Raw genomic sequence first — 26,898 nt, forward strand, 5'->3', positions numbered from 1 at the left:
AAGCATAGATCATTTGCTCAGGACCTGCGAAACTGGTCTTAAAGACTGCAAGTGGGGTGACTCTACCATGAGGTTTTGCAAATTCCAGCTTCATATCTGGAACACAAATAAAGCCTGAAACGAACATGCTGTAGTCGGTTACCATATCCGCTGAAAAAATCACCAATGTCAGGCATTTTAAGCCATCAAGCAAATTGGAAGAGGGTCCCTCTCAACCCATGGCAACTTATACAGAACATAGACGAAAAAATGATAAAACCTACAAATCAACCCCATTGAGGGATTACATTCAAAAAGAAAAGAAATGCAAAAACTTGTAATAATTAATTGACAGCCAGCCCAGGAGCTACAAAACCGCAGCTGGAAGTTTGACACAATTCAAACTCCAGCTACAACACCCCCATTATTGTGCTCACTGAAAGATGGACACTGCACTATCTCTAGTTTGCTATTTTCCTATTTCATTCCCTTTCTATTTGCTGTACATGACAATAACACCACCTATTCTTAAATGGGCCCCTTTTTCTTCAAAATGAATTGTCGCTGCTATTTACAAGCTCAGCCAATAGTGTTGTCTGAAGACGGGTCAAGAAACGCTTGCGGAGCTGTTGAGACAGTTTTGCCTTTCCTCCACACACCCCTGCATGTACTGGTTTATATGCAGCGCCTTTGAAACATGGAGATCATTCAGCCATCTCTGCTTTCTGCAGTGTAGCCCTCAAGTCCAGATACAGGTGCTGTGGTGGAATGAGAGCAAAGCTGTTGCATCACTTCATTCAATGGGCCCATGCTGCGGCAATCTGAACCAAGAAGGCACACTATCAACTCAGACAACTTCTTCCAAAGTAAAAACTACAGCTATTGAGATGAGAAGTGAAAGCAGGAAAGGCACTAGGGAGTTTACTACTTAAAAAAGAGATCAATTATCAGATAATATGTGAAGTGGTAAAATTAGACCTATCAACAAAGGCTCAGATGCACACTTTCTTCAGAAAATGCATCCATCCAAATAGCAACTGAAAAAGATTTCAAGCAACAATTCCAGGTTGGCAGTTGTGCCATTTTTCAAAGACTATCTGCATTTTGTCATACTTAATGAACAGCAAACAAATGACCAATCAGTTGCCTAAATTCATTACCTTAAAGAGATGCCTGATTATATTAAGTAGAAGAAATAAGAGAAAAGAAATTACCACAAACGCATGTGTTCTACCACTTGTGGCACATTTTTTGACCTGCTTGGAGGCTTGCCGGTCCGAGGAACCCCAAGCATTCGGAGCCTTGTACAAAAAAAATTACCGCTTCAAAATGCTTGACTGTGTATCATATGGCCTCCAGGGTTATTGATGCTTTGGTAAAAACTGACAAAACAAATGGTGCTTCTTCTCCAGGTTGGATTGTAGTGGGCACTATTGTGTATCCCTTCGGATAAGGTTCCAAGACCAATTCACATGATATTTCTCTTGAGTTGACATAATCCGTACCACCAACTGATTCATGCAGGTAAATATTGTATGCAGCTCGACGGCCACGTGTCTTGAGTATTCTCATTCCAATATAAAACATAGATGAATCATGGCTAGATTGATAGTTCCTGAAACCAGTGGTCTTTCTGGAAAAACTCACACCCTAGTAAAAAAAAATGATGAATAGTGAGATCAAGTTTCCAAGAAAAGTATGGACGCATGATCAATCAAGATAATACATACCTGGGTCAGGGTGATAAATACATGAATCGGGAATGATGCCTCAGGGCCTAATGCTCTCAGTCTGAACTGTGGATTTTGATGCCACGAGTCATAATCTTGGCAACCCCCAGCACTATAGCCATGCCACTGGCCATGGACAGAATAACGCATCTCCGCGGGGTAGACCCGGCAAACATAAATAGAGCGAAAGTGGATTTGAAAGTCTTGCCATGACATCCAGAATATCCCATCCTTTGACTATTGAGCAACAAAATGATCCGAGAACATGCAATACAAACTTGTTGAGATAGATTCATAATATTTTGAGCAAAAACCAAAAATAAATATCATGCAATATGATTAATTTTTAAGCACAGATTAAGTGAATGTTTTATAATATAAGAATGAAGCTATAAGCTACTGACAGAATACAACACATCAACAATAAAATTCCATCCCTACAAAGCAAAAATTAGTAGAATAAGAACCTGAGGAACATGCTTAAGCTTGTGCTTCATCCTGTCTGTCCATTCAGGTGATGAGTCAGACCAAGGGCCATTCCACTCAACCTCATTGGCCCATGGATTTCGAACCTGAACAAGCTTGTGCCCATCTACTTCTCTTACCTGAATCATCAATTGAACAGGAACGGAAAATTTCAACAATTAATAATTTAGCTTTCTGAACATAACTGGAGGCGGACATGTATAACAATCAACATCACAATGTACCTGCAATATTGAGTAAGCATGGCCTTGAACAATTCCACTAGATGAAATGTGTACATCTGAGCCTGATGGACTCCCAGCACCAAGCAGAAAGCCTTCTCGCTTGAAATGCAACAATTGGGACCATAACCTTCCGCTTGCCAGATCAATCTGTGCTTGAGAACTCCTCATGTCAATCTCTTCCCCAGCACCCCCCGTGAGGTCCACAAGTGCATCTTGCACAAGCCCACCTTCTAATGCCTCATATGAACCATGAAGCTTGGCATAAGCCTTCTCCAAGATAGAGACCCAGAGTTCACTAAGTTTCTTACTAGTAGCAAATGCTGGTTTTCCAGGTGACTCGCAAGGAATCCAATCATCAACCACCACAGGGACCCATTCACCCTACAAGAACTAAGTGAGACTTCCGACCAGAGCACCACATGGATGCATCATGCAAAAAAATAGCATACTTGTCCCAAATAATGTAAGTATGATCTATTCATCTTGGATGCAATCATGGAGCTATTAGATATATGCAAATTCTTCACAAGTAACATTCATATATTAGAAGCAGCCTAATATGCATACATAAATGAAGCAACATTGGAAGAGGTTCAAGCTCTAGAAGAAATACGCAGACACATTATTAAATAGCACTAGATGTCCCCTTTCCTTCCACTTATCCTAAGAGTACTAAGAAAGGCACAGAGAAAACAGGGGCGGGCACTTTGCAAATACAGGTGTCAAGGCTCACAAAAAAGTAAATTACTGGCCTATCCCACCTGATCTGCAGCTATTCATATTATTGAATAGAAACATTTGTGCAAACAAGTGCCACAAAAAAGGTAATTTTAATCAAAAGGCATCAAGTACCAAAATCCTACATGCTGGAAGATGTAGGCTAGCAGATCAATTGCCTGTCCCTTAATGCTATAAAAATGCATTTCTGAGATACATAGAATATACCATTCTATAGACCATGATTTCATGAGTATTATGGATAGTTAAAAAATATTAATTTTCAGGTGCGCAAGTTACAATAACAGACAAGAAACCTGTTGAGGATTGTCTGCCAGTCTCCCTACCCATTGAATTTTTTATTTAAAAAATGTGCACATGCATATAAGGAAACAAAAACAAGAGGCACCCAATTATAGTCTACCATTGTTTAAAAAATTAAAATAGTATGAAGTATTTACGGGAAAAGTAGTGTAGTTAAGCCAATCTAATAGGCCATAACAACTAAAAGTATCACAAGTAATTTTCTTCGGAAGGTTTAAGTGGTGGCATATACATTTGCATGTTGGTTTGTTGCAACCCAGCATTTAACTTGCTAGAAAATTGATGCCCATATATTCAAACAGTGTAATCCATAAGCCAGCATGATAGCCCCGTATGCAGGCCTACAGTTAATAGGCATCTGAATGGTGAGTAAATAATACCATGGCAACTAAAAGGGCTTAACTGGATGAACACCGGACAAATTAAACAGGTGCAGGTGCAGGTGGAGGTTTGGAGAATTTAGGAAATCATAAATCATACATTCCGGCAACAAAAGAGATGATGATTTGGAGAGAAGCCAAAAACACCTCAAAAAGGGAAGGGGAACAAAGGCTTCCTAAAGACTTGAGGGGCCCATATCTGAAGAAAATGCATATGATTGAGTCAACATGTTAGGCCTGAAACCACCTGAAAGATTGGTTCATACACTTGAGGCCATGGCATGTCCAGTGGCCGCACAAGAGGAATGCATAAACAACCCCTTTAGTGGCTGGAGGCTGGCGTCATTGCTTGGTGCAATAGTAAAAGGCTTCGGCTGACAAGCAAAATGGCATGGGTTCGAGTCCTGGGGGCAGCGACTTTGTGCAAAAAAATGTCAAACTGTAGGTCTGTCCCAAGTGCAAAATAGAGATTCTAGAAAGACCACACAGAGAGCTTCAAGTATAATACATGCATCCAGTAGGAATACCCCTATCTTTATAAGTACAAATCAACTGAATCTAGAATGAACACAGAAAGAAAGTATACTCGTGCAAACTTATGTATGACATCTTCCAATACCATCTACCAAGACCGTCCTCCCAAGTGTCCTCCAATACATGAATGATCTTTAATATAAATTGTATACCCAATAATGGAACAAAACATTGACCTCCTCAAAAAGATGTTAAAGACCTTGCAAACAATTTTGCACTCTTAGAATAGGATAATACGGCCCCTAACAATACAGGCATGGCCTGTATCCCCATTACAGTACTATAAGAATGGTTGGCAGTTTATGACCCAATCCGCAACTGACCCAAGATAAGTGGGTTCAGGTTCAGCATAAATGGGCGCAGGTCATAAACCGGCCAACCATGTCCGATTTATCAAATAGGTCAGGTCCAGATTTAGGCTCCTGATCTGTCTAACCCTTAGTAGTCAAAATCTTCTACCTCGGACAATGAACCTGATTCAAAATCTTCCCGAGATCTTGAACATGCACTCACTTCCTATGTGTTTCGTTAGTAAAAGTGTTTCTAAAATATCTCCTTGCACCCGTACCCGCTCCCAATTCTAGCAACCAAGGTACAACCTACTTCAACCAGCTTAAAATTTGGATCAGGTTGACACGGTTACAAACTAACCCGTTTAGCCTGTTTATGACCCATTTAACTTGTTATCAAAAATCTAACCCGATTCAACTAGTTTATTAAACAGGTTATGAATGTCAGGTTGGATTTCTGATCCATTTAACGAGCAATTTGGGCTCAAGTTGAAACCATGTCTCAAACTGACTCAACCCGACACATTGCCACTCCTACCTAAAAGCGTGTTTTGAGCAGTTAGGACCACCGTTAAGCATGTCCACAATGTATATTACTACTGAAAAGATCCAAGGGCATGGATAGTTTTGACTATATAAATAATTAAAGCAGTTCCTTAACATCATTAGATTTATTTGTTTTTAAAAAGGATTGATTTTATAGAACACTGTTTTATTAATATATAATTTGAACAATATTTATTATGATTCATGGTTTTAAATAGCAATCATTATCAAGACACTGTTTCCATGTTTTAAACAAGCACATGAACCTACAAAAAATGAACATCATTTATAAATGCCGAATGCTGAAGAAGCTTATATTATAGTTATTATGAGCATTCTTTAAGCCATTATATTAAGAAATCCAAAAGTATCTTTATTACTATTTATCTAAATCCAAAATGCCACATACATCTACCACACACATACGATAACATTATTACTGGTGCTGCCGAACTGCATCAAGCAATTCAAAAAAAAATAGGTTTTGAAACAAATCCTGCCAAATAATAGGCTGTGACAAACTACAATATCATAACGGTACAATAGTTTAGCAGATTACAAAAAAAATTGCTTTAAACAGTTGATGTAAATATTAAAATGGTGCTTTCTCAAGAATTCAATTTTACTGGCACTTACAGAAATTGGTGCACCAGGCAGGATGTCAAGGTTAGTGGAAAATAGCACAAAAACCCAGCATACTTACTCAGACAGTCACATAGTATTCACAATAATAATTTTCATAATATTTGCATAATGTTGACAACTATTTGTCATATGCATACTTACTCGAGCTTTGTCCAACAATTCAATTATAGTGGTGCTTTAAGACCAAGGTCCATAAGGCAGGATGGTGAGGATGGTGGAAAATAGCAAAAAGCCCAGCATACTTGCTCAGGAGCTCAAATAATATTTACATTCTTTCTCCACTTCAGAGTTTATATGGAAGGGTGTATTCATGAATAAAAAGATGCCAAGATAAGATGGAAAGCGGAGACCAAATAACATACGGGCGTGAAAGTGAAATAAGTCCGGACGGAGGCATGCAAGACCAAGCTCGAGGAGTTTGTGATATATATAAAAGACCTAGTTGTCCAGATTGTTGCCCATCAGTTTTCCAACTTGGAACATTACAAATCTGTATTGGACAGCATGATTGTCTATTGTTGCATGCATACAACATACAATGCTATTGTTTGACAAAATCAATTATTGACTACCTAAACAAGCAAGAAACAATTTTGGTTGATTGTCTGAAATCAATAAAGTTTCTACTCAAATCCAAACAGTTGTAGCATAATGTATTGTGGATTATTATCTCAAACAAAATATTGATTTTCCTTTTTGGTATCTGGAACTTTGGTAGTGAACAACTGACATCTCTTTCGAGTCACTTCATTTTACATGTGACGATATATCAATAATATTACATATTGTTACTAGCATAAATGGATGATTGTGAATCTGAAAATACTTCTGACCTTCTTAGCCTGCACTCTTGATAATCAGGACATGAGATAGGTAGGTCAATTATAGAACTCTCTGTGTCCTGTCTCCCCACTTATCTCAAGGCCTTATTACCATAAGACCCACTAATCTCTAGAGGTCCAGACCTCCTAGATTAGAAAGAGACATGGATAAAAGGATCCAGAGAAAACTCAAGTATAGCATGTAAAAACACTCATAGTTAAACATACCAAAGTTTCAGAATACAAGTTCCACACCTGAATACAAAAGCGAACAGTATAGATCCCCTCCTCATTATACTCTGGTGTGATTATAACCTCTGATATGCGAGCCACCTCAGTAAGAACAGCAACAGCACTTAGAAACCAGCAGTCACCTAACCTACCCTGTAAATAAGAAACATTGTCCAACTCTCTGTAATAAGAATCATAAGAGCACCATATATCGACTTTATAATTCTTTTATAAAACTAAAATAAAAAGGCATAGTAAACAATAATCAGAAATTCAATATGGCAGTATAAGGATGAGTTGTACCTGACAAACATCTGAAGAATTTACAGAACCAGAAAATAAACAGGGCTGAGAACCTATGCAGCTCTCTTTCACTATATCGGTTGGTCTCATCCACTCAGAAACAACCTGAGGTGGTGAAGAAATGTTAACCATGAGCAGAAAAACAATTTTAGCAAATTGCTCACACATCTATGGTGATAAACAAACATCAACAATGAGTAGAATTCTTACCTGCAATTTTGGAGGAGGATTTCCTGGATCCATATACAAAGATCGATCATTTGGAGGAAACTCTTGATCTGTGAAAGTTGTTTCACCTCTTGCCAAAAGAGCTTCCTTGACAGCCATTTCAACTGATAACATACGTTGATTAATTTCCTCTTGAGTTTCAAACCTAGGCCTCCTTAATCTTTTGGTAAAGGAATCAATATCGATTGCCACTCCTTCCCGTCCAGACCTTCTTTTCCTCCCGCTTGAGTATTGCCCATCCCAGTCCACATCCTCTCTATCATATAGCTCAACATCTGCTTCTTCACTTTCCCAGTCAACTACCTGTTTATACAAGGGAGTATCAATAAAAAACAAAAATAAATAAATTCTAGGAACTAATGACAGATGAGATCTTTTCTCTAAATTTCATAATACTCAGTTGATTACAAAACTTATTGAAGATTATCGTATGCCGTACCGTACCGAACCAGACGGTACCAGACGTACCGTACCATACCGGTATCGGTACCGGTGGCGTACCAACTTTTGGAACGCCAAAAAAACTCCATACCGTACCGTATCGATACTATGCTAGTTTGGCACCGGTACAGGGTCCAGTACCGGTACGGCGAATCTTGTTGAAGACTGCATGTGCTAGTACTTCACCCTAGATCAGTACTAGTTAAAAAAGAACAAGATCCACAAAGGGTGGAGCTCAAACAAAATGGGCTCTAAAATTAACAAAAGGGAAGATGCATGACGCAAAGGCATTCTTAGAAACTATAATATGTAGGTTTTTGTACTACTTGTGGTACATGATATCCCAGCAACACAAATTCTAACCAACAGGGTATATACCTCAAAAAGGGTGTGAGTTATTTGCAAAAGACTCAAGGTGGATTTATCAGCACTTTGGTTTCAAGGTTTCAACTTGCAAGAGAACAACTAAGAGCTATCCCTTTTTCTTCGTTTTCCTTTTTGCTGAACTAAAAGGCTGTCACTTGGATATGGCATAGGCTCTGCTTAATGTTTAGCAATCAAGACTTATCTCTTTTTAACACAAACAATTAGGAAAACATGAAAGAGAAGTAAGATAAGGTGAGCTCATGACACGGATTGGCATACCCTTGGAGGCGAATCACACAAGTACCAGCCATCTTCAGGCAGATCAATCAAGTCATACTCGGCAGGGCTTGTGGCAGCATGAAATGCAGCAATCTCGTCTTCGGTCAGGCACCTTCCCCACAGAAAAGCATCCATGATTTGCATCTTAGAGTCAGCACCTTCGCTATCTGACCTTCCAAATGCGTCTAAGTCTGTTGGTGGTCGAGCACCAACCCAAACATCTGTTCCCTGTTCCCAAATGCCACTACTCCCATGCAGTGGTAATCCAATCTGATATCCATCAAAGCCTCCATCTATATAGGAAGTTGCCTCACCTAAGTCAGCATCAATAGTCACTGTGACAATATGCCACCTGCAGATCAGATTAAACACGCATCATAAAATTAGCAGGTAAATCTACGAAAGCAATATAACCATGTTTCTACAACAGTCTTAGATTAATATCAAGTAATTTTAAGACTCAACTTTTTTGAGGAATAAACTAAAAAATATGCAACAAAGCAAGAAAGTAATGAAAATAGTTTTGATGACAGCCCACACCTTCCATCTGCAATGCTTGCAGCTCCTATGCACCATTCTTTAGCAACTGTTGTCAACCTGTCACCTTTTGTAACCAATCTAAGACCAACCTGTCCAGCCTCAATGCCTTGTTCTGAACCAGCCACAAGGATTTCCCAGCAGGATTTCTTTTGAAATTCAGTTCCTAAAAGACAAACTGGACCAGACTCTGGTTGAATCATCACCGCAATGGAGAAGCTAACCTTTTGAATTTGACAAAGACTTGGATCAATCTGTCCACAATGTCTGCCTACACTCCTAGGTTCATCATCAAGTATGCACACAGTGCCTGGAATGCCAGTCTGCGAAAGAGTTCGTGCTAACAACTTAAAAAGATTGTACATGAAAGGCATGTTAGATAGCAAAATTTGAACACCATAAATTCTACTAAAATGGAACAATACCACCATTAGCGCCCTTAACTCTATTACAGCATCAGGTACATAAGGTTGCAGTATCTCATAAAAGCCTATTATTTACTCTAACTCACTATTTTAGAACGGACACATATAGCATGTCTACATCCATGCATGCATATTTATGTACATAGACATAGCTTTACATGCCCATGTCAATAGTACTACGTTTTTAGCCAGACACTTTTCCCCTCTTAATAATAAAGATCTTAACCCTCTGCTTCTCTGCCATCACCAACATCTCCATAACCACCATAGCTTTCTTCATGGTTCCTCGACCATCATTCCACATGTTCATTCCCTCTCTACCAAGAAATATCTAATTCACACTTATGGATAATTAAGCAGCCATTTGTAATACGTACAGAAAAAAAGATAAAATGTACCTGCTCTGCTCGGCGAGCCAACTGTGCTGCACGAATGCGGCGTGCTATGCTAGAAACTCGCTCCCTTGCAAAAGAGTCGTCCAAAACAGAATCCCCCCCAGCAGCACGCACTGCAGCTGCCATAGCTGCAGCCTCCCTATTCCCGGCATTTGGAATAGAGGATATTAAAGATGTCTCTATCTCCTTCCATTTACGTTCCTCTTTCTCCAGAAGTGCCTTCCTTCTTTCTTTTCCCTTTCCCTCCTCTTCCCGTCTTTGCATCAAAAGTTCTTCTTCCATCTCCTTTTCCCTTATGTAACTACAAAGATCCATAATAATTATAATCATTAAGATTATTAAACTTAATTCTTCAATTTGAACAACACATGTTTGCAATGAACCCAATAGAAGGCCAAATGGACTAAAGACTCACCTTTCCTGAATTATTTCAAATTGTATGCGGTCCTCAGGCATCCATTTCTTGATTTCTTTGGCACTTAAATCAGACAGGCCAATACTGTCAAGGAAAAGTCTAAGGCGGACTTCATCCTGTCATAACACAAAGCATACTCAAGAATGCAGCAACAACAAAAAAAAAAATCTATGGACTATGGATAAAGAATCCACAATGAACAGTTTTTGCTCACCTGCACTTGCTCAGCTTTAGCAGTCAAACCAAGCAAAAGCAGCAAATAACCACCAAATTTATCCCACATATAAACCCATTCGGTATCGATTGCTTCTTCTAAAGCTAGGATACGTGCATGTGCACACATTTTTCTCCTGTAATCTACATCAGTAGAAGAGACATGGCGATATGTCAGGCCACTCTTTATTCTGCAAAGGAATGAACCAGCAGCGATTTCTTCATTTTTCAGGCGATCTCTCAGCTTCATGACATCAGCTCTGGGAAGAACAAAATTTCCAGCCCTGTCTAGTGTAATGGTAGGGTCTCCAATTAACAAAGCAGCTGAGCTGGCAGACCTTTGTGGGGCTGAGTAAGTTCCAGATAACGCATTCCTGGTCTAAATTGTCCAACAAGTAGAATATAGAAATAAGAATTATTACAAATATTAACTACGAATGCTAAGACATGGAAATGACAAACCAAAAATTCACCACATTATCCCATTGCATTAAAGATGAAAGAAATGAGGTCAAACATAGCAGGGTACTGTTGAAATAAAGAATGAAATACATGAGCTAAAACAGTGTAACAAGCTCAAATACACCATGCTGTACATAAAGAAAATCAGGAAGACATACTCAAGCCAAGAATAAAACAAGGAAATGAACACCGCATTGAACAAACATGTGATTCAACAAAACAGGGCAATGGGAAATGCTATGTCTCCCCAAAAAACTCCCGGAAATGGCTGCCACGAATTCCTAGAAACCAACAAGAGCAAAGTTGGCATTTTGGCGCCAATTGATAAACTGAATTGCCTGCGTATGGCACCAATAAACAGGTTTACACCCATTCAGGGATTTCTTGAGGAAACATTGCAGCAATCTATGGTAATTAACAGAGCACATCCCTAAGGCTTCTAGTTTGAGAGAGATTGCTCAGACCTGGGACTCAAACAAGAGAGCTTACCAGAGATTGGCCTGATGTCTGGATTATGTTTTAATCGTCTCCAGTATGTAATTTAGAACATGAAGGACCAATATTAACCAGTCAAGTTGGTCTGGCATACTTATGTATTGTTTATTTGCTTTAGGAAATGAATTAAGGAACTGTTCCCAGGTGTAAGTGTCCTATCATAACCTAAATAAAATCCTGACAGAAGATTGATTGGCATTATCAGCATAAAGAAAGAATTTCAGAAGCTTAGCTATCAATATAAGACATAAAAATTGTTGGATCTAATATATGGTCCATCGTCTAATCTCTATTTTAGATAAGCATATCAAAAGAGACTCATACACTGGCTATGTTACGTGGAGTCGTGTTCATGTGTCAAGTGCGTATGTGTCTGAGCTTCAGATCAATATAATATCCAAGAATTTCTTCTTACAGAGCCATGTGCAAGTGTCATACGAATATACACATTTAAGTGTCAAGTGCCCGAAATTGTAGGGTCTACATGCTGTAAGTATGCAGGGAACATTTTACTCATAAATAATATTTCTTTCATGGATGCTGGGAGGCCAGCGAATTGGTGGACACTTGCAAACTGCTGAGTAAACAGAAAAATCTTGGACCTTCTGTGAACCAGCATTTCCTTAGTTCAACTCCATGTGTCTGTGAGTTGGGCCAATTTTGTTTGGATGGTCAATTTTATCCATTTGTGCACCATTATGAATGATAACAGAAATGAATGCGATTGGTAGTAATGTTTCCTGCACACTTTGACTGATTCAGAAGCTCCTCTGGAATCCCTTGCAGTGATTTTATAAGGTAGATTTTCTATAACCTGGGGAAGCCAATAGCGTCTTGGGGACCACAAAAGGTGATTACATGGCTACATGCAGATTTTATGGTGGCACTACAACTAATTTTATTGAGGCAGAAACCCCTGTGGAAACTTCGAAGAGAGCTTGTGCTGATTATCTAAGCCACTTATAGCTGAAGAAATTACAATGGTATAACCTCATGGGCCAAATGTTAAAGGTTTTTGTGAAATCCTGCTTCAATAATTTATATGAGATGTGAAAAAATACCAGAGTGGGATTTCCTTCTCTAAATCGTAATTGTTGGTAACCTTTTGCTGAGATCGGCTATTGGGTTTCTTCAAATCCCTTCACATCAGTCTCATCTTAAATACTTACCAATGCTAAATATACATTTTAAACACTTGAAGAAACCACTTGTGGACTAGAGACCGATATAAAATAAAATACAAAAAGCCAATATCCACATATCATCTGATTTCGATATGTCATGAGCCACGGCTAACAATTAACATCAAAGAAGTACAAAATTATATATAAAACCCATCCATAACAATCTTTCTATAATCAGAAGCTCAACAAGCACTAATACATGAATTAGAGGACAAGGAAGCTACATATGCAACCCGAGAGGAAAAAATGACAGAAACAAGAGAATAATAAGCAATAGGCTGAGTGAGATACGCTTATTTGCTTAGTTATCAAAACCACACTCTCAAGTCTCAAGTAAACAATGGTCAAGAAAATAAGATCAATGACAAAGATACACACATGCTGGATTTATGGGAAAACACTAAAAAAGATACAAAAGCAACTTATCAATTTATGCACATAGCATGTGAAATGCCCCAGTTATTCATTACCACAAAGCATCTAAGTTGTCAGGAAATATTGAGGGGATAAAAAGACATGAAAACCAACCAAAGTTATTATTTTGGAAAAATGGCAAAAAAACATATAGGAACTTGAGCTACAACTATTCCACACTACAAGCTCACCTTGGCGGCAGATCGAGCAATTGCCTGAACAACCGTATCCTTGCTAAGAAAATGAACAGCATCTTCCATCATCTGGCCACAACATATATATAAATATATTAACTGGATTCGACAGATTAAACAACAAAAAACATCAAAAAGCAAATTAACAAAAAAATAAGCAAATATGTTCGAATCATATCATTAGTGACAAATATACACCAACCTTAAGCGTCAGACATGGGCGAGAAACAGCAAAACCGAAGGCAACGACAAGAGTAATTGCCGATACGGCAGCACCAGCAAAAGGTGGGTATATTTTCAAACTAGCAATGACGCCCCATCCCTCAATAGCCAAAGCGATCCCGTACAGAACAAGAAAGGCGTGACTGTCAAAGAACAACTTAGATGAGCATCAGAGATAATGTACAGAAGGGATAAAACAAAACCTGGAAGAAACAACTGCACAGAATTCAGGCCTCAGACCTACCTAACATTTTTTGCGCAATCTGCATGAGCATCATAGACATACACTGGTAAAACCCTTGGAGAATATACAACAATAGGGGGTGAAAGAAGCACCTGAGTAGGACAGATTTTTTGTCACAGAAAAAACTGGAGAGCTAGAGGAAATTGAAAACAGATAACTCAAAGTATATTTTCAAATAGAATAATCTAACCCAAAGCATTTAACAAGTATAGTACTAAACAGGGCATAAGAGAGTAATTGTAGCTTCTCAATAATTAGAGTAACTTACAGTCAACGCCCTTCCTGCAAGAAGAAATAGAAAGGCAAAGTATCCAACTGATGCACCAACAAATGGTTTTCCTGCAACCAAAATATATTTAAATTTTTATTAGAAATTAGAGAAGTACATTTTAAAAGTTGAGCAAATGGATCAAGTAAATAAGCATGGCATCCTTTTACTCACCTTCAAACAACCCAACTAGAAATGCAGCCAAAGCCAGAAGAAAAGCCAGAAAGCAAACTAAGAACATTTGAGTTCTTGTCAGATAGAAATTGTTTGAGGCCCAATAGTGAGCAACACCAATTGCAAGTACAACAAGAAGGATAACCAACAGGAATGCAACCCCAACCTGTCAAGTTCCAACAGATAAACACACAAATTAGCCTGAGAACACTCGAACTGTAATGCAAGAGAGAGAAGGAAGAAGCATTTGTATGCTAAAGCACAAATTTCAAGCACTCACTGTCCAAGGCGTAATTATGACTATGATGGCTGATATTGCACCAAGCAATAACAAAATCCCAATGCCAACAAAAACATAGACTCCACGAGAAAGTTTCCAATCATCATCTTTCCTGCAAAATATTTTTCCATGACAACATTAAGATAATGGTCATCCACCAGGCACATAATCAAATGCAGCTTATGCTAATCCAAGCTAGATTGGACCTTATGCTTACCATTTATATAAGCCAGTAAAGAGTGAAAAGACTGCAGGAATGCAAACCAAGGGAAGCAAAGCAGCAAGAAAGTCAGCCTTCATCGGGATTACATCCTCTCGAGAATTCACCACCCCCCAATATGATGCACCACAAAATGTAACAAGAACAACTGCAGCAAAAGAGAGCAGCATATGTGAGGAAGTTACTTTATTATAATATTTCATGAACAAATAAGCTACGTCGTGCAAATGGGCCAGAACCACAAGGTCCACAACCATAAACAAACCTTATGGCAATGCCATGTTAGTGCAAGTATAACTTACTAGCAAAAAGGCCAACGCAGATAGCAGACGATAATGAGAACCTGTATGTTGCAAACCATGCCACAATAGGCAATACAGCAGTAAATAGTAAAGCAATTGCTGAAGTTAGCGCCCAGCCAATATACATAGATGTTGCATAAGGAGAGTAGGAGCTTCTTTGATCTCCACTCCATCCCTTGTAGCCTAAGTCATCTAAAGGCTCAGCAGATACTATTGCACCAAGACCCAAAACTGATCCAGCAAACATCAATATGCTGACCACAAGAAGAATCCGCTGAAAAAAAATGATACCAATAATGACGCATCAACACAAGATATCATGGATAGGTGAAGTATGCACTGATTTTGTATATTATTGAAAGGGCAAAAATTTGAATTTAATTCACCTGCATAATCAACTAATGGGCCAGAAAAATTCATCAACTTCAAATGTTGAAAGAACAAAGAAACAAGTGTCTCATACTATGAAACCAAATGATAAATATGGCCTCCCATCTATACATCTTTAACAAACTACCAATAATTGATGTTGCTTTAGGCCTAAAAGTACAAGAGATAGTTCATAGTACAACAATAGTCAACAAGCACCATCCATCTTTCTGGAATTCAAGGATCTTCTTTCTTCTTTAACAAGTATGAATCCAGAGACTCACGAACTCCAACTAGTTCTGCACTGGGTTCCCCAACATCTACTGCAACTTCTAATCTTCATTGGAGAGCATACGATCTCAATTAAAGTATATCACATGATCCTCGTCCAGTTTAGCTTAAACCTCCTACAGCCTTGACTTTTCTGCCCATTTTTCCTATCACGCAACCCACTTAATCAATTCATCTCTCCCATATTCATCAACGCCAACCGACTAACCAACTTTCATCAATGAAAATTTTCTCTTTACAGTTGACCAGCACTGAAAGAATTCAGGGATGGCAATTTATGTTCCAACATGCTAATATGACCTGCAACTGACTCGAGATAAGCAGGTTCAGGTTTGGCATGAACAGGTTTGGGTCATCAAAGAGTCACCCCTATGTGATCCATTTATATAATGAGTCAGGTTTAGGTTTAGAATCTTGATCTATCTAACCTGTTTCAGCCCATTTAATAATTGGGTCATGTTAACACAGTTACAACCTGACATACCCCTTAAACCCTTTTAAGACCTGCATAGCCCATTCAAAACCCCATAACATGTTACCGCAGAACTGACCCAATCTGACCAGTTCATTGAGCAGTTTACATGCATCTGTTCAACCTGTTTAATAAATAGGTTGGGTTTGTCTTAAACTTCCATTCCATTTTATAAATGGACCAGTTCAGGTTGACAGGTTCTCTCTAAGACCCATGTCTCAACCAGACCTGATGCAACCCATTGCCACCCCTGCGAAAAGGTTACTTCACACACTAAAAAATCACATGTTAGCTGCCAAAACAGTAGCTTGATCCCATAGATGAATATAAAGCCTATGATTACTGAAATATAATGTATGTTCACATACAAGTAACCCCCCTCCTTTTCCTGCAGTCCTCAAGCTCATAATGGTCCATACTCTGAACGCAGAAGACTAGATATGGCAAGCAAAACATGCAAGTAGTTAAACAATAATCGAAAAGTAGTAATCAATTTCAATGAACTTGGTCTGCTCGTGAAACATTAAATGAAATTCCAGCAATTACAGAAGAATGAGGTGGATGGAAGGATGTAAACTGAAGAGTCATATTTCACCAAGGAGGCATTGAAGGCAGGCAACTTAAACACTCATCGATGGCAGGATACTTTCTTCATGTCTTAGTTTCAACCATAAGACAAATTTGCAACATAATGTTTCCTCAATATATTTGGTCATCAAAAGATGAGGGAATCAACAAGAAAAAGTAGGTCAAGAAAGAATGATCCATAATCTCAACAACCCCACTAGCACTAAAACAACATCTGAAGCTGAAGCAAGGACGAGGAAGGAAGAAAAATAGATGTTCTGGAGTGCCCTAAAAATTGCAAAGGGTCTGGAAGAACTTCTACATAATAAGCCATACAATTTTAATGACAATTTGACCAACCACATATACTGCAAAGTTATTGTTGGGCTATGAGAAAAGTTGGTAAAGACGATCATCAACAAGCTACTGATGATACTTGTTTGACATCGCCGATCAATTTACTATCACTAGGCCAAAGCCATCATTACCCAACTCAACATTAAAACATGCATTGTCATTTTGCTTACTGTTTAGAAAAAGGAAGGTGTCTAGAAAGATATAGAAGCTGCTAATATACTACCAATATACCAAGAAAGCCCAAGCATCATTGCATTATGGGTAGTATCTAGTCGGGTTAGGTCGAATATGGGTCGGGTCGAATATGGGTCGGGTCGAACATGAGTAGGGCCAAACATTGGCGACCTGAACCCAACCTATTTATTAAACAGGTCAAAAATCCAACTGAACCTGACCTATTCATTAAACAGGTAAAACGCCCCGACCTACATAACCCATTTACTAACTGTGTCGAATCAGGTTAAATGAGTTTAAACAGGTTAAACAAGTAAAGCAGGTCATGCTAACCGTGACAGAAATGGGTTACGTAGGTTTTAAACAGGTCAAACAAGTCTTAGATGGGTTAAACAAGTGGAATCATGACCTGATAGAATTATTAAACAGGTCAAAATGAGTTAAACAGGTCAGAGGTCTAAACCCAAATCCAATACGTTTAATAAATGGGTCTAGGCATGTCTAAAATGAGTTAAACTTATTTAAAGCTAGTTTATTGTGGGTCGGGTCCCAAATTGCCACCCCTACATTGTACAAATATTGAATCCAATAGAAAAGATGAAAAAACGAGTCATGGTGCTTAAGAGGACAACATAATGCATAGATTATTTGCATAATGGATAAAATGCAAAGTGCCATCAAAATAAACACACAATACAAAAAGCATACTAGTATCCAACACTCCATTAAAATAAGAATGAAAGAAGGGAGGGAGAAAGGAGGATGGTTGTTATGAAACGAGATGGGATTAAGGGAAGTGGGTGGATTTGGAGAGATTTTAGAGGTCCAATTTATTTAGATAGCACATGTTTCTTTAAATTTTTCAATGAGATAGTCTACATAAATAGAGATGTGGGTTTTGATGGGAAAAGAGAGAGAGAGAGGGAGGGAGAGAGGGAGGGAGAGAGGAAGGGAGAGAGTTGTGGACTTAATTTCAGCTAAATACATGATCTCATCTCATCCCATATAGTAAAGATAAATAAATAAAAATCAGGCCTAATTGCTTGAGACGTGAAAGTAATTTAAACTTCCTTCTATAACAAATGAGATGGAAGTAGTTTTAGCATGAAAGGCCTAAGTTTTAATGGAGTTATTGAGTCCCAAAATTCAAGGAGTGGCCAAGCCTTCTATAATAAATGAGAAGGTGGAAGTTTTAGCATGAAGGGCCAAGATTTTAATGGAGTTGTTGAGTCCCAAAATTCAAGGAGCCGCTGTGTTCATTTGGCTCTTTTTGTTTGGGGCAGGTGGCCCACAGATGCCTAAATTTTAGGAAAATAGACAAAATATAAATAAAAGAAATTAGCTTTTTTTTGGTGGGGGGGTGCATGGCCCCCACCGGCCCCCTGGGTCTGCTACTGTGTGCCAAGATCCAGTACCCTGTAATGGACCTTTGAACCTCAACAACTTATATCACCACTACAAGCACTAAAGCACCATGCCTGCAAGTTGAATTTAAAAAACACAAAACAAAAAACTTTCGACTGAAGATCTTTTTATGCACATCAGCCAAAGAATAAATCATGAACAACACTAGGTACATTCTTCTATAATTTTAAAGAAAGGTGCAGCAAGGGCACTAACTCTTTCCATTCAGAATGATAAAGAGAAGATTTTATTTTAACTTTATTGAAAGGAAGAAAAACTGTAACATTCAAAAGAAAATTAATGGTACCAAGAACCAAGCAGCCACACTACAAGAAGTTCAAGAATAGTAATTGTGTACACAAAAATCTGTTAACAACTAAAGGAAAATGAAACACTGACAGACAGACAGGAAAGATCATGAATGAAACTCACTAATACATCCATAATTCCACATTATAGACTCGAGTGAGAATATCGTTTTACATATATATATATCTATGCATGCATGACCATAAAGGAAATACATTTTTCAGACAGGTCAACGCTGCTTTTGTAAAACTGAGATTCAGCTACAACCAAGAATAGAGAAAGAACATATAATTATAATGAGAAGAAAAAATGATAGTACCATATTGCCCGAATTGAACAAATGCACAAACTGCAGGATAGCAGCTGAAGCATGCAAAAATGTCGACAGAATGACAATTTTCATTACATCGCCAGTAAAGTTTGTGTCCAAGTAGACAATCTCAAAAGCAAATTTCAGTATGGTACAGAGTTCTTGGCCACAAATGACAGAAGAAACAGGAGTGAACAGTCCATGGCATTGCCAAGCACATCATTCTGTAGGCAAGTTTGATGCCCATAAGGCTAAACAGGCATATCCAATTCCTGATGCCTACTTGTGCATGTACATGTCTTTGCTTGAGAAAGAATGCTGCTTTATGTGACAATAAATATGAATGTTGATGCAATCATGCTTGCATATCATTACCGAGTGATAAGGACTAACTAGTAGTATGTAGGATATCAAGTTGAAAAAGGTTACCTCCTTCCTTCCCAGAGTTTGTTGAGCATTTCCACGACTCTCAAACCCTCTTTGTGAAATCCAGAAACAATAGCCATTCTGAATCCATAATGGAATGGCAACAGAAAGGGATGCCACCATTAGTGGGACGGTCAAAGCCAAGCCCAGTATAACAGATGACTTGCTGCACAATCATTTGCAGAAATAAATGAGATACCAAAAGTGCAAAATAAGTAAAATCAGTATGATCAAAAGGCAAATGAAAAGCTGACAGAAAAACCATAATGCTCATAACATACATTCAAAAATAATTTCTACATAAGTGGTGGAAAGGCAAATTTGAACAAACAAAATCATCAAATGAAGAACAACCATAAAAGAAGATTCCAGTAATTGCCATTGCTTCATGTAAAACAGCAGCACAAGGTTTACAAACTCTGCCTTACAAGCTTAATGAACACAATCAAACGCAAGCAAACATTCCATACAAAACCAAGAATTTACATTAAGATCCGAACAGATTATTACTAAATTAATGAGATGCCACTAAATCCAACTGAGCAAGTAAATCACAATTAACTTCTTCAAAGTCACTAATTTGTATGCAAAGGCTCAAAACAAAGTGAATCCCAGACACAGAAAGAACCCCTGAATTAAATAGAATTGAGGGTGGAAGGAGCACAAATATTCAAGAAAACATGAAAGAATGGCTATAAATATCATTCCCCACCCCACACACAAAAGACAAATAAATAACAAAAACAAACTGCAGCTCCAACTGCAGACATATTTACAGCATCAGCATGAGAATTAACTATTAATCAGGATAGACAACTAGTAACACAGCCTTGCATCAGTAGTTTTAAATTCTATGTTGGTTACACTTCCATACTATGTGCACTGGCATATAAATATGGAACGGATATATTAGAAGTGGTATTGTATAAATGTGATAATAAATAGAGATGAGGTTTGTTTCGTATCACATGCTGCATGCAGCACTATGTTGGTGCAGACTCCTTATGTTTCTACGTGATTCCCTATTATTCATCATTCATCTACACTACCCATTCTTCGCTTGATGATGGCGCAAAATAAAAGGAGATGGTGATGCTAGTACATACTGGATAAGCAGAATCACCCCTAGAAATGACATTTCCAGCATTAGAAGTTGAATAACTACTCAATCCATTCATGTCAGCCTAAAGCTATAAACTTGGTAACCTCAATCCATCTTTCCTTGTGTTTTATTATTTTGGCTTTTTGTTCTTCTTCCTCTTTTTGTAAATCATATCTTCCTAAGTGATTCTTAAATAAGTAGATGATCATAATCATTTGCAAGCACAAGTAGGCCATAGTCCATACTTCATAAAGCTAAAAGCATAATTGAAACAATGCTGAATCTACTCAAAAGTAAGTAACACAATCATGAGATAGCATTGAAGGATCCTCTGCAAACCAAATATGACTAAATATATTCGGTTTACATTTAAAACAGTGCATTTAATGCATAACGAGATTAACCATCAGGCTTGTGGAAAAATTAAAGAATCAATAGAGAACTGTGATTAGAAGAAATAAAATATGCATACCTTAAGAAAGAGAGAAGAAGACCAACACAGGTACTCAAAAGCCAAGCAATAAAACCATACTGAAGATATAAAACCAAGTCAGAAACAGCCATAACAAAATAACAGACAAGACAAAAAAAACAGACAACTGTAAAAGAAATATGCATATATTTGATTCCACAAAGTCAAAGCAGGAATAGAAGAAACAAATATTCAGTAGCAGGGGTTAGGACATGAAACATTGCAAAGAGAATTAATCTAGTTCTATTCTTGAGACATTATGGCACCTGTGATTATTCTGGTTTGAACTTGTAACAGCTAACACAAAGTTCGGCAAGCTGGCTTGACAGTCCCAAGCAATGTTTGCAGCACATCCTGAACCGGTTCTTACCAGGCCAAAACTGGCACAAAAATACCGTTCAGGTCGATACAGGATCTGAACTAGCCCGTACCAACCTAAACTGAGCTAAAACATAATGTACCACCCAGTACATCCAAAATGAAGGTGCGTACGGATGATACCGTGATAAAAAGTGGCAAAAAGGGATCGGGAGTTATCCTGATACAGAAAGCCTACATACGTACTGACCGTACTATACCGAACTAGTAACATACCGGCATGGTACAAAGTACTAAGATTGCTGACCTTGGTCCCCAGTCAACTATGTTGGCAAATGAAATAACCTTCACGTATAGCTACCTAAGACTATATGCATGTATGTATGTACATGTATGTGTGTATGTATCTATGTATGTATCTAGATGTGTGTGTTTGTGTATCTATGTATGTATCTAGATATGTGTGTGTGTGTGTACGTATATGTATATGTATATGTATATGTGTGTATATGTATACGTATATGTATGTGTATGTGTATATGTATATGTATGTGTATATGTATGTGTATATGTGTGTGTGTGTGTGTATATATATGTATATATGTATATATATATGTGTATATATATACAGTGCCGGTTAAATTCAGCTACATGTTCCATGTGGGGCATCCCATCAAGAACAATAATATGTAATTAAGAGGATACCAAGTGCACAATGTCTTCATATATAAATTGAAGTGCAAAAACATTCATTCATCAATATAGAGCTATCCAAAATGGACTATATCAGGAAAACAAGATACTTTGGGTTTTGTGTAGCTTCGAAGCAATTGCATACAGTTGTGCCAAGTCTTCAAATCATAAAAAGACTGGCATCATACATAATTATTTGCTGTCCCAGTTCTCAGCTATGCTAGTTTTTTCTCAACTCTATGTACTTGGCGTAAATGTGTGTGTGTGTGTATAAAGTGCTGGTTAAATTCAGCTCAATGTTCCATGTAGGGCATCTCATCAAAAACAATAGCGTATAATTAAGAGGATACCAAGTGCACAATGTCTTCATATATATATTGAAGTGCAAAAACATTTATTCATCGATAAAGGGCTATCAAAATGGATTATATTAGGAAAACAAGATACTTTAGGTTTTGTGTAGCTTGGAAGCAATTGCATACAGTTGTGCCAAGTCTTCACATGATAAAAGACTGACATCATACATAATTATTCGCTGTCCCAGTTCTCAGCTGTGCTAGTTTGTTCTCAACTCTGTACTTGGTAGAAGAACTAGGAAGTGGGAAAATTTATTTGGCCTATCGGAGGTAATTCTGGCAGTTAACACACTTGAACTATCCATGACAACTGAGGTCTATTTCTGCATTTATCCTTATTCCCTCTTACACAAAATAGAAAGGAATTCCATAAATGATGCTTAGGATCACCATTGTAGTTGATCCTCTTATTAAACATTTGCTTCTTACTGACTTCAATTTACAAGCTTTAAATATTCCCATTACTAATATAGTTGTAAAATCCTATATATGCGTGGCTCTTTTGTTAAGCTAAAATTTGACCACATGAAGGTGTACCACAGAAACTTCTGTTCTCTTATAAATTATAATAAAATGAGGAATAACACCAATTAAGGTAGTCCCTTTTGCTTAAGAGGGAGGCCAACAAGATAGCATATTCCTGCGCTTAGGCAGGGAAGGGAGGGTTACAGTATAAGCTTGTAAAAGACTTTCCTGTAAATCCAACTATATCGCAATGTTGGTTCCCTTAAGGAAGGTGTTTTGCTCCATACTTGGTTCGCCCTCTCAGACAAAATGTTCTTATTTTCATCAGTCAATACAGCTGAAATGCATGCTAATATCAACTTTATAAGAAACAACAATCTCACTAATGCTGGAGTCCTGATATCTAAAATTAAAATTGTTTTAAATTTCTTATTTAAGAGGAAAGGAATATGCAGTCTCAAAGAATAATGAAGCATGTAGCTGAAGTCTATATGCAATTTCAGGATAGTTCTTGGGCTTTTTCTATTCCGTCATTAGTCATTACAGCATTTAGCAAAAAGATATCGATATACAGAACTTTTCAAAGAAACCAAAACTGAAAATTACAAGTGAGAAACCAAATGAACCCCACATTTCTTTACATTAACAAAAATAAAAGAATGAGGACACAAATTGCATGTTGCAATTGCTTGGAAAAATAGAATGATAAAATGATCATGGCTGCACCAACAGCACGAGGCAATTGGAATGTTCATATATTATTTATATGAAGAGACGAATATTTGTTGATTTGGTATATAAATAATTTTACGAAGGCTAAAGAATATAACTTATAAGTTAAAACATATATACATAGAAAGTGATACGTTGAGATTACATCACATATAATGTCATAAACTTCATTGTCAATGACAAAAGGTGGATGATCACATTTCCCACAAAACATTAAAATGCAATTGCAATCTGAAACCTTCACGTTAATATTAGTTTACTATAAGATGTTTGCCTTCAAAAATAAGTTCATATTTTGCTTTTTTTTCCTTTTTCTCATAACAAGTTAGCAAGTTCAGTTCAACGACCATAAGGATTCATGTATCCACATCAACCGGCAAAGTTAGCTTCTTATATCCAAATGAAAAGTACCACTTAGAAAATAGAAACAAATTATACTCCAATAGGAATTGAACTCAAAATACAAACAAAAAGACCAAATCCAGCATGAAAAGATTAATCTCTCTGCTAATTCCAGCTTATCATGTTATCAGGAAAAAGAAAATAACGACATTTCCGATATAAGATGGACCAATTCCCACATGAAATAGCATCTGAAATAACAATATAAAAATTCAATCAATTCACCTTGCGAGTACTGGAAGTCATCACCATTTCTTCTGCGCGAAGGGACCAGAGAAACGCCATGATGGAACAGACAACAGGGGACAGAAGCAGAATAGAGAAACCAAATTCAAACTGCAGATCAGAGTAAATGTTCAATATTTAACACAATGTCTATTCCACACTAATGTCAAAAGTAAAAAAAAAAAAAAAATCCTTTTATCTTTTGTTCAAAGGATCAGAGGATCTATTTACCTGCTCATGTGTGGCATTTATAACTTTAACAGGCTTTGGGTGACAAACTACCATAATTACTGTTTCTATGATGAAAACAAAAGTAAAAAGGATCCAGGCACGCTCTGGGGTACCGGCAATTTGATGCAATATAAGCCTAGAAAGGTCAAGCCATTTTTCCAAGCCCTGGCGCCTAAGTTCTTCTGATAAAGATACTTGATTCAGGACAGTAGTATCCATTCTATCTGAATCAGTGACAGCAACATCTGTAGGCTCTTGATGATCTCTATCTGCATCTAAACTACTTCTCTGCAATAACGCTAAAATTCTAGGATCCAAGCCCTTCTCCTTCAACATGAATGCAAAATTTGGATCCAGCCCTTTATCTTGCAGCAGACTAATTAACTCACTATCTCCTTGTCCTGCTTTCCTTTTCAACATAGATGTGATCCTTAGATCATTTAATCTGTCCTGGAAAACCAGAGCTAAATTCAAATCCAATGCTTGCTGGTTTGTTGAAGTAGCACCCGATCTGCTTGATTCACAGCCTTGGCTCTCCAATCCACTGCCAGAGCAAACAACAAGTGAATTGTTGTGATCAAAATGTCTATCAGCAGATGCTGTAATGACTTCAGAATCCTGAACAACGGATCGGCACGAATTGCTACGTAACGCTAAACTTGCCCCCCTGCTGTCTACATTCTTATCACAACTTACACCTTCTTGGCAGCTATAAGAGCGACCAAGAAGCAAATTATTCCAATTACTACCATCACTAACACAATGTGAGTTACTTCTGCAGATAGCCTCAATAGAATTACCATGTTGACCTGCTTCAACACTACTGCTACTACGTTTCACACTGGATCCACAACCTTCCGAAGAGCTTGAAGAACTACTTTGTCCTTTCCTCCTGAATCCTTCTCGCAGACGTATTACAGTGCTTCTTAAAGCATCTCTTCTTGCAACCAGGGGGTTAGAGACAGATAGACGACGAGAAACAGCAGCAGCCAATAACACTGATGCTACAAAAGCATAACTTATGCAATGTCCCAAGTACCTAAAAGATGGTACCAGGATCAAAAAATAATTATGTACAACCAAATATGTTAAATATAAGTGAACAGATAAATGCATACCAGTAATGCACTCCAAAGCAGATAAGAAAAATCCTGGACATTCCAGCAACAAACAATGCCACCACCCGACTTTTGAGTAGCTCAAATCCAAACAAGCATGCTCCTACATTCCAGTCTGTGACAAGTGAAACAGATAAGCAGCTTCAAAAAGAAATTCACCGGTAGTAATATTTTTATATTTAAAGGTGACAAAAAAACTACCTAGAACAATAACAGCAGCTGAAGTTATTGCCCCCAACCAATGTGCTTCTTTAGCTGTCAAACCATATAAGATGGAGTACGCAAGAAGTACGAGCAGTGAACCAACATAGAGGAGTCCTAGATGTAAAGCCCTATGGTACAAATACAATATCAGAATGGCAAAAAAATACAACAGAATACCAAAGAATAAGATGGTAAGCCATCATGTATCATGAAACAGCCAACATGAGAGAATACATTGAGAAGTTCAATGATAAAACTAGAGTTCCACACTGGTTTATATTATGTTCATCCCTTCGTAAACAAAATATCATGAATGAGTAGAAGAATGTATAGCTTGGACTTGCCTACTGGATTTCCGCATGTACAACTCATTCGGATCTGGTGGGTCAGGTAAGCGAGCAACAGGACCCACTTCAATACAATCAGAATATGCAAATTTGTACGACCTTCGCACATATTCATCCATATCAAATCCAGTTCCTAATACATAAGAATTTATAAAACATTAGGCAATACCTGTTTCAAGATTATTTATACTTTTATATACAAAAAAAGAAGAAAGTTAAGGATCTCACAGAACAACAGAAGGATAAATCATAATTACCATTGAAGACCATTCTGCAGATGAATAACATGTTGATTGCTAGTGCTATAGCAGACACGCCAAAGAAAAATCCAGATGGTGAATATCGCTCGGAGGCGCTTGCGCCAGCTGTCACATAAACAGCACAAAGTTCGTATGCGCAGAGTAGAGCTACAGCTAGGAGAAGAAGATAAGCGACTGCCCCTGCAAAAAGAAAACCAATAACTAGTGATACCCTGTACCTCTAGTTGTTTATACTGATTTAAATGCTTCATCACTTAAGCTGTAGCTAAAAGCACTGTGATGATTGAAAGACCATGAAGAGAAGTAGACCGAAAAGTTTGACAGAT

At 37.8% G+C, this 26,898-nt stretch overlaps 1 protein-coding gene across 2 annotated transcripts in view; it reads right to left on the bottom strand.

The window, feature by feature from the left end:
• Nucleotides 1-250: 250 nt before the first annotated feature.
• LOC103714019 (calpain-type cysteine protease ADL1-like) overlaps nt 251-26,898 on the bottom strand; it is a 32,902-nt gene continuing 6,254 nt past the window's right edge. The window contains exons 4-33 of one of the 2 annotated variants that reach the window (XM_088701833.1): nt 26,570-26,752; nt 26,310-26,445; nt 25,963-26,093; nt 25,762-25,876; nt 24,644-25,682; nt 24,413-24,523; nt 21,222-21,280; nt 19,651-19,813; nt 14,969-15,242; nt 14,664-14,814; nt 14,447-14,558; nt 14,167-14,332; nt 13,993-14,063; nt 13,725-13,816; nt 13,461-13,623; nt 13,256-13,327; nt 10,511-10,888; nt 10,297-10,412; nt 9,885-10,182; nt 9,065-9,384; nt 8,525-8,876; nt 7,421-7,741; nt 7,211-7,315; nt 6,932-7,060; nt 2,420-2,800; nt 2,177-2,314; nt 1,710-1,946; nt 1,194-1,629; nt 958-1,091; nt 251-800 (exon numbers count right to left, since the gene is read on the bottom strand). In XM_088701833.1, coding sequence (XP_088557959.1) covers nt 1,324-1,629; nt 1,710-1,946; nt 2,177-2,314; nt 2,420-2,800; nt 6,932-7,060; nt 7,211-7,315; nt 7,421-7,741; nt 8,525-8,876; nt 9,065-9,384; nt 9,885-10,182; nt 10,297-10,412; nt 10,511-10,888; nt 13,256-13,327; nt 13,461-13,623; nt 13,725-13,816; nt 13,993-14,063; nt 14,167-14,332; nt 14,447-14,558; nt 14,664-14,814; nt 14,969-15,242; nt 19,651-19,813; nt 21,222-21,280; nt 24,413-24,523; nt 24,644-25,682; nt 25,762-25,876; nt 25,963-26,093; nt 26,310-26,445; nt 26,570-26,752 — 6,119 coding nt within the window. In that variant the 3' untranslated portion in view covers nt 251-800; nt 958-1,091; nt 1,194-1,323. The remainder of the gene's footprint in view (nt 801-957; nt 1,092-1,193; nt 1,630-1,709; nt 1,947-2,176; nt 2,315-2,419; nt 2,801-6,931; nt 7,061-7,210; nt 7,316-7,420; nt 7,742-8,524; nt 8,877-9,064; nt 9,385-9,884; nt 10,183-10,296; nt 10,413-10,510; nt 10,889-13,255; nt 13,328-13,460; nt 13,624-13,724; nt 13,817-13,992; nt 14,064-14,166; nt 14,333-14,446; nt 14,559-14,663; nt 14,815-14,968; nt 15,243-19,650; nt 19,814-21,221; nt 21,281-24,412; nt 24,524-24,643; nt 25,683-25,761; nt 25,877-25,962; nt 26,094-26,309; nt 26,446-26,569; nt 26,753-26,898) is intronic. The other variant, XM_039127076.2, reaches the window with a different exon arrangement.

Source organism: Phoenix dactylifera, chromosome 7 (genome assembly GCF_051530095.1).
Source record: "Phoenix dactylifera cultivar Ajwa chromosome 7, Ajwa_hap1_PhDact_Kaust_v1.1, whole genome shotgun sequence".
NCBI lineage: Eukaryota > Viridiplantae > Streptophyta > Magnoliopsida > Arecales > Arecaceae > Phoenix > Phoenix dactylifera.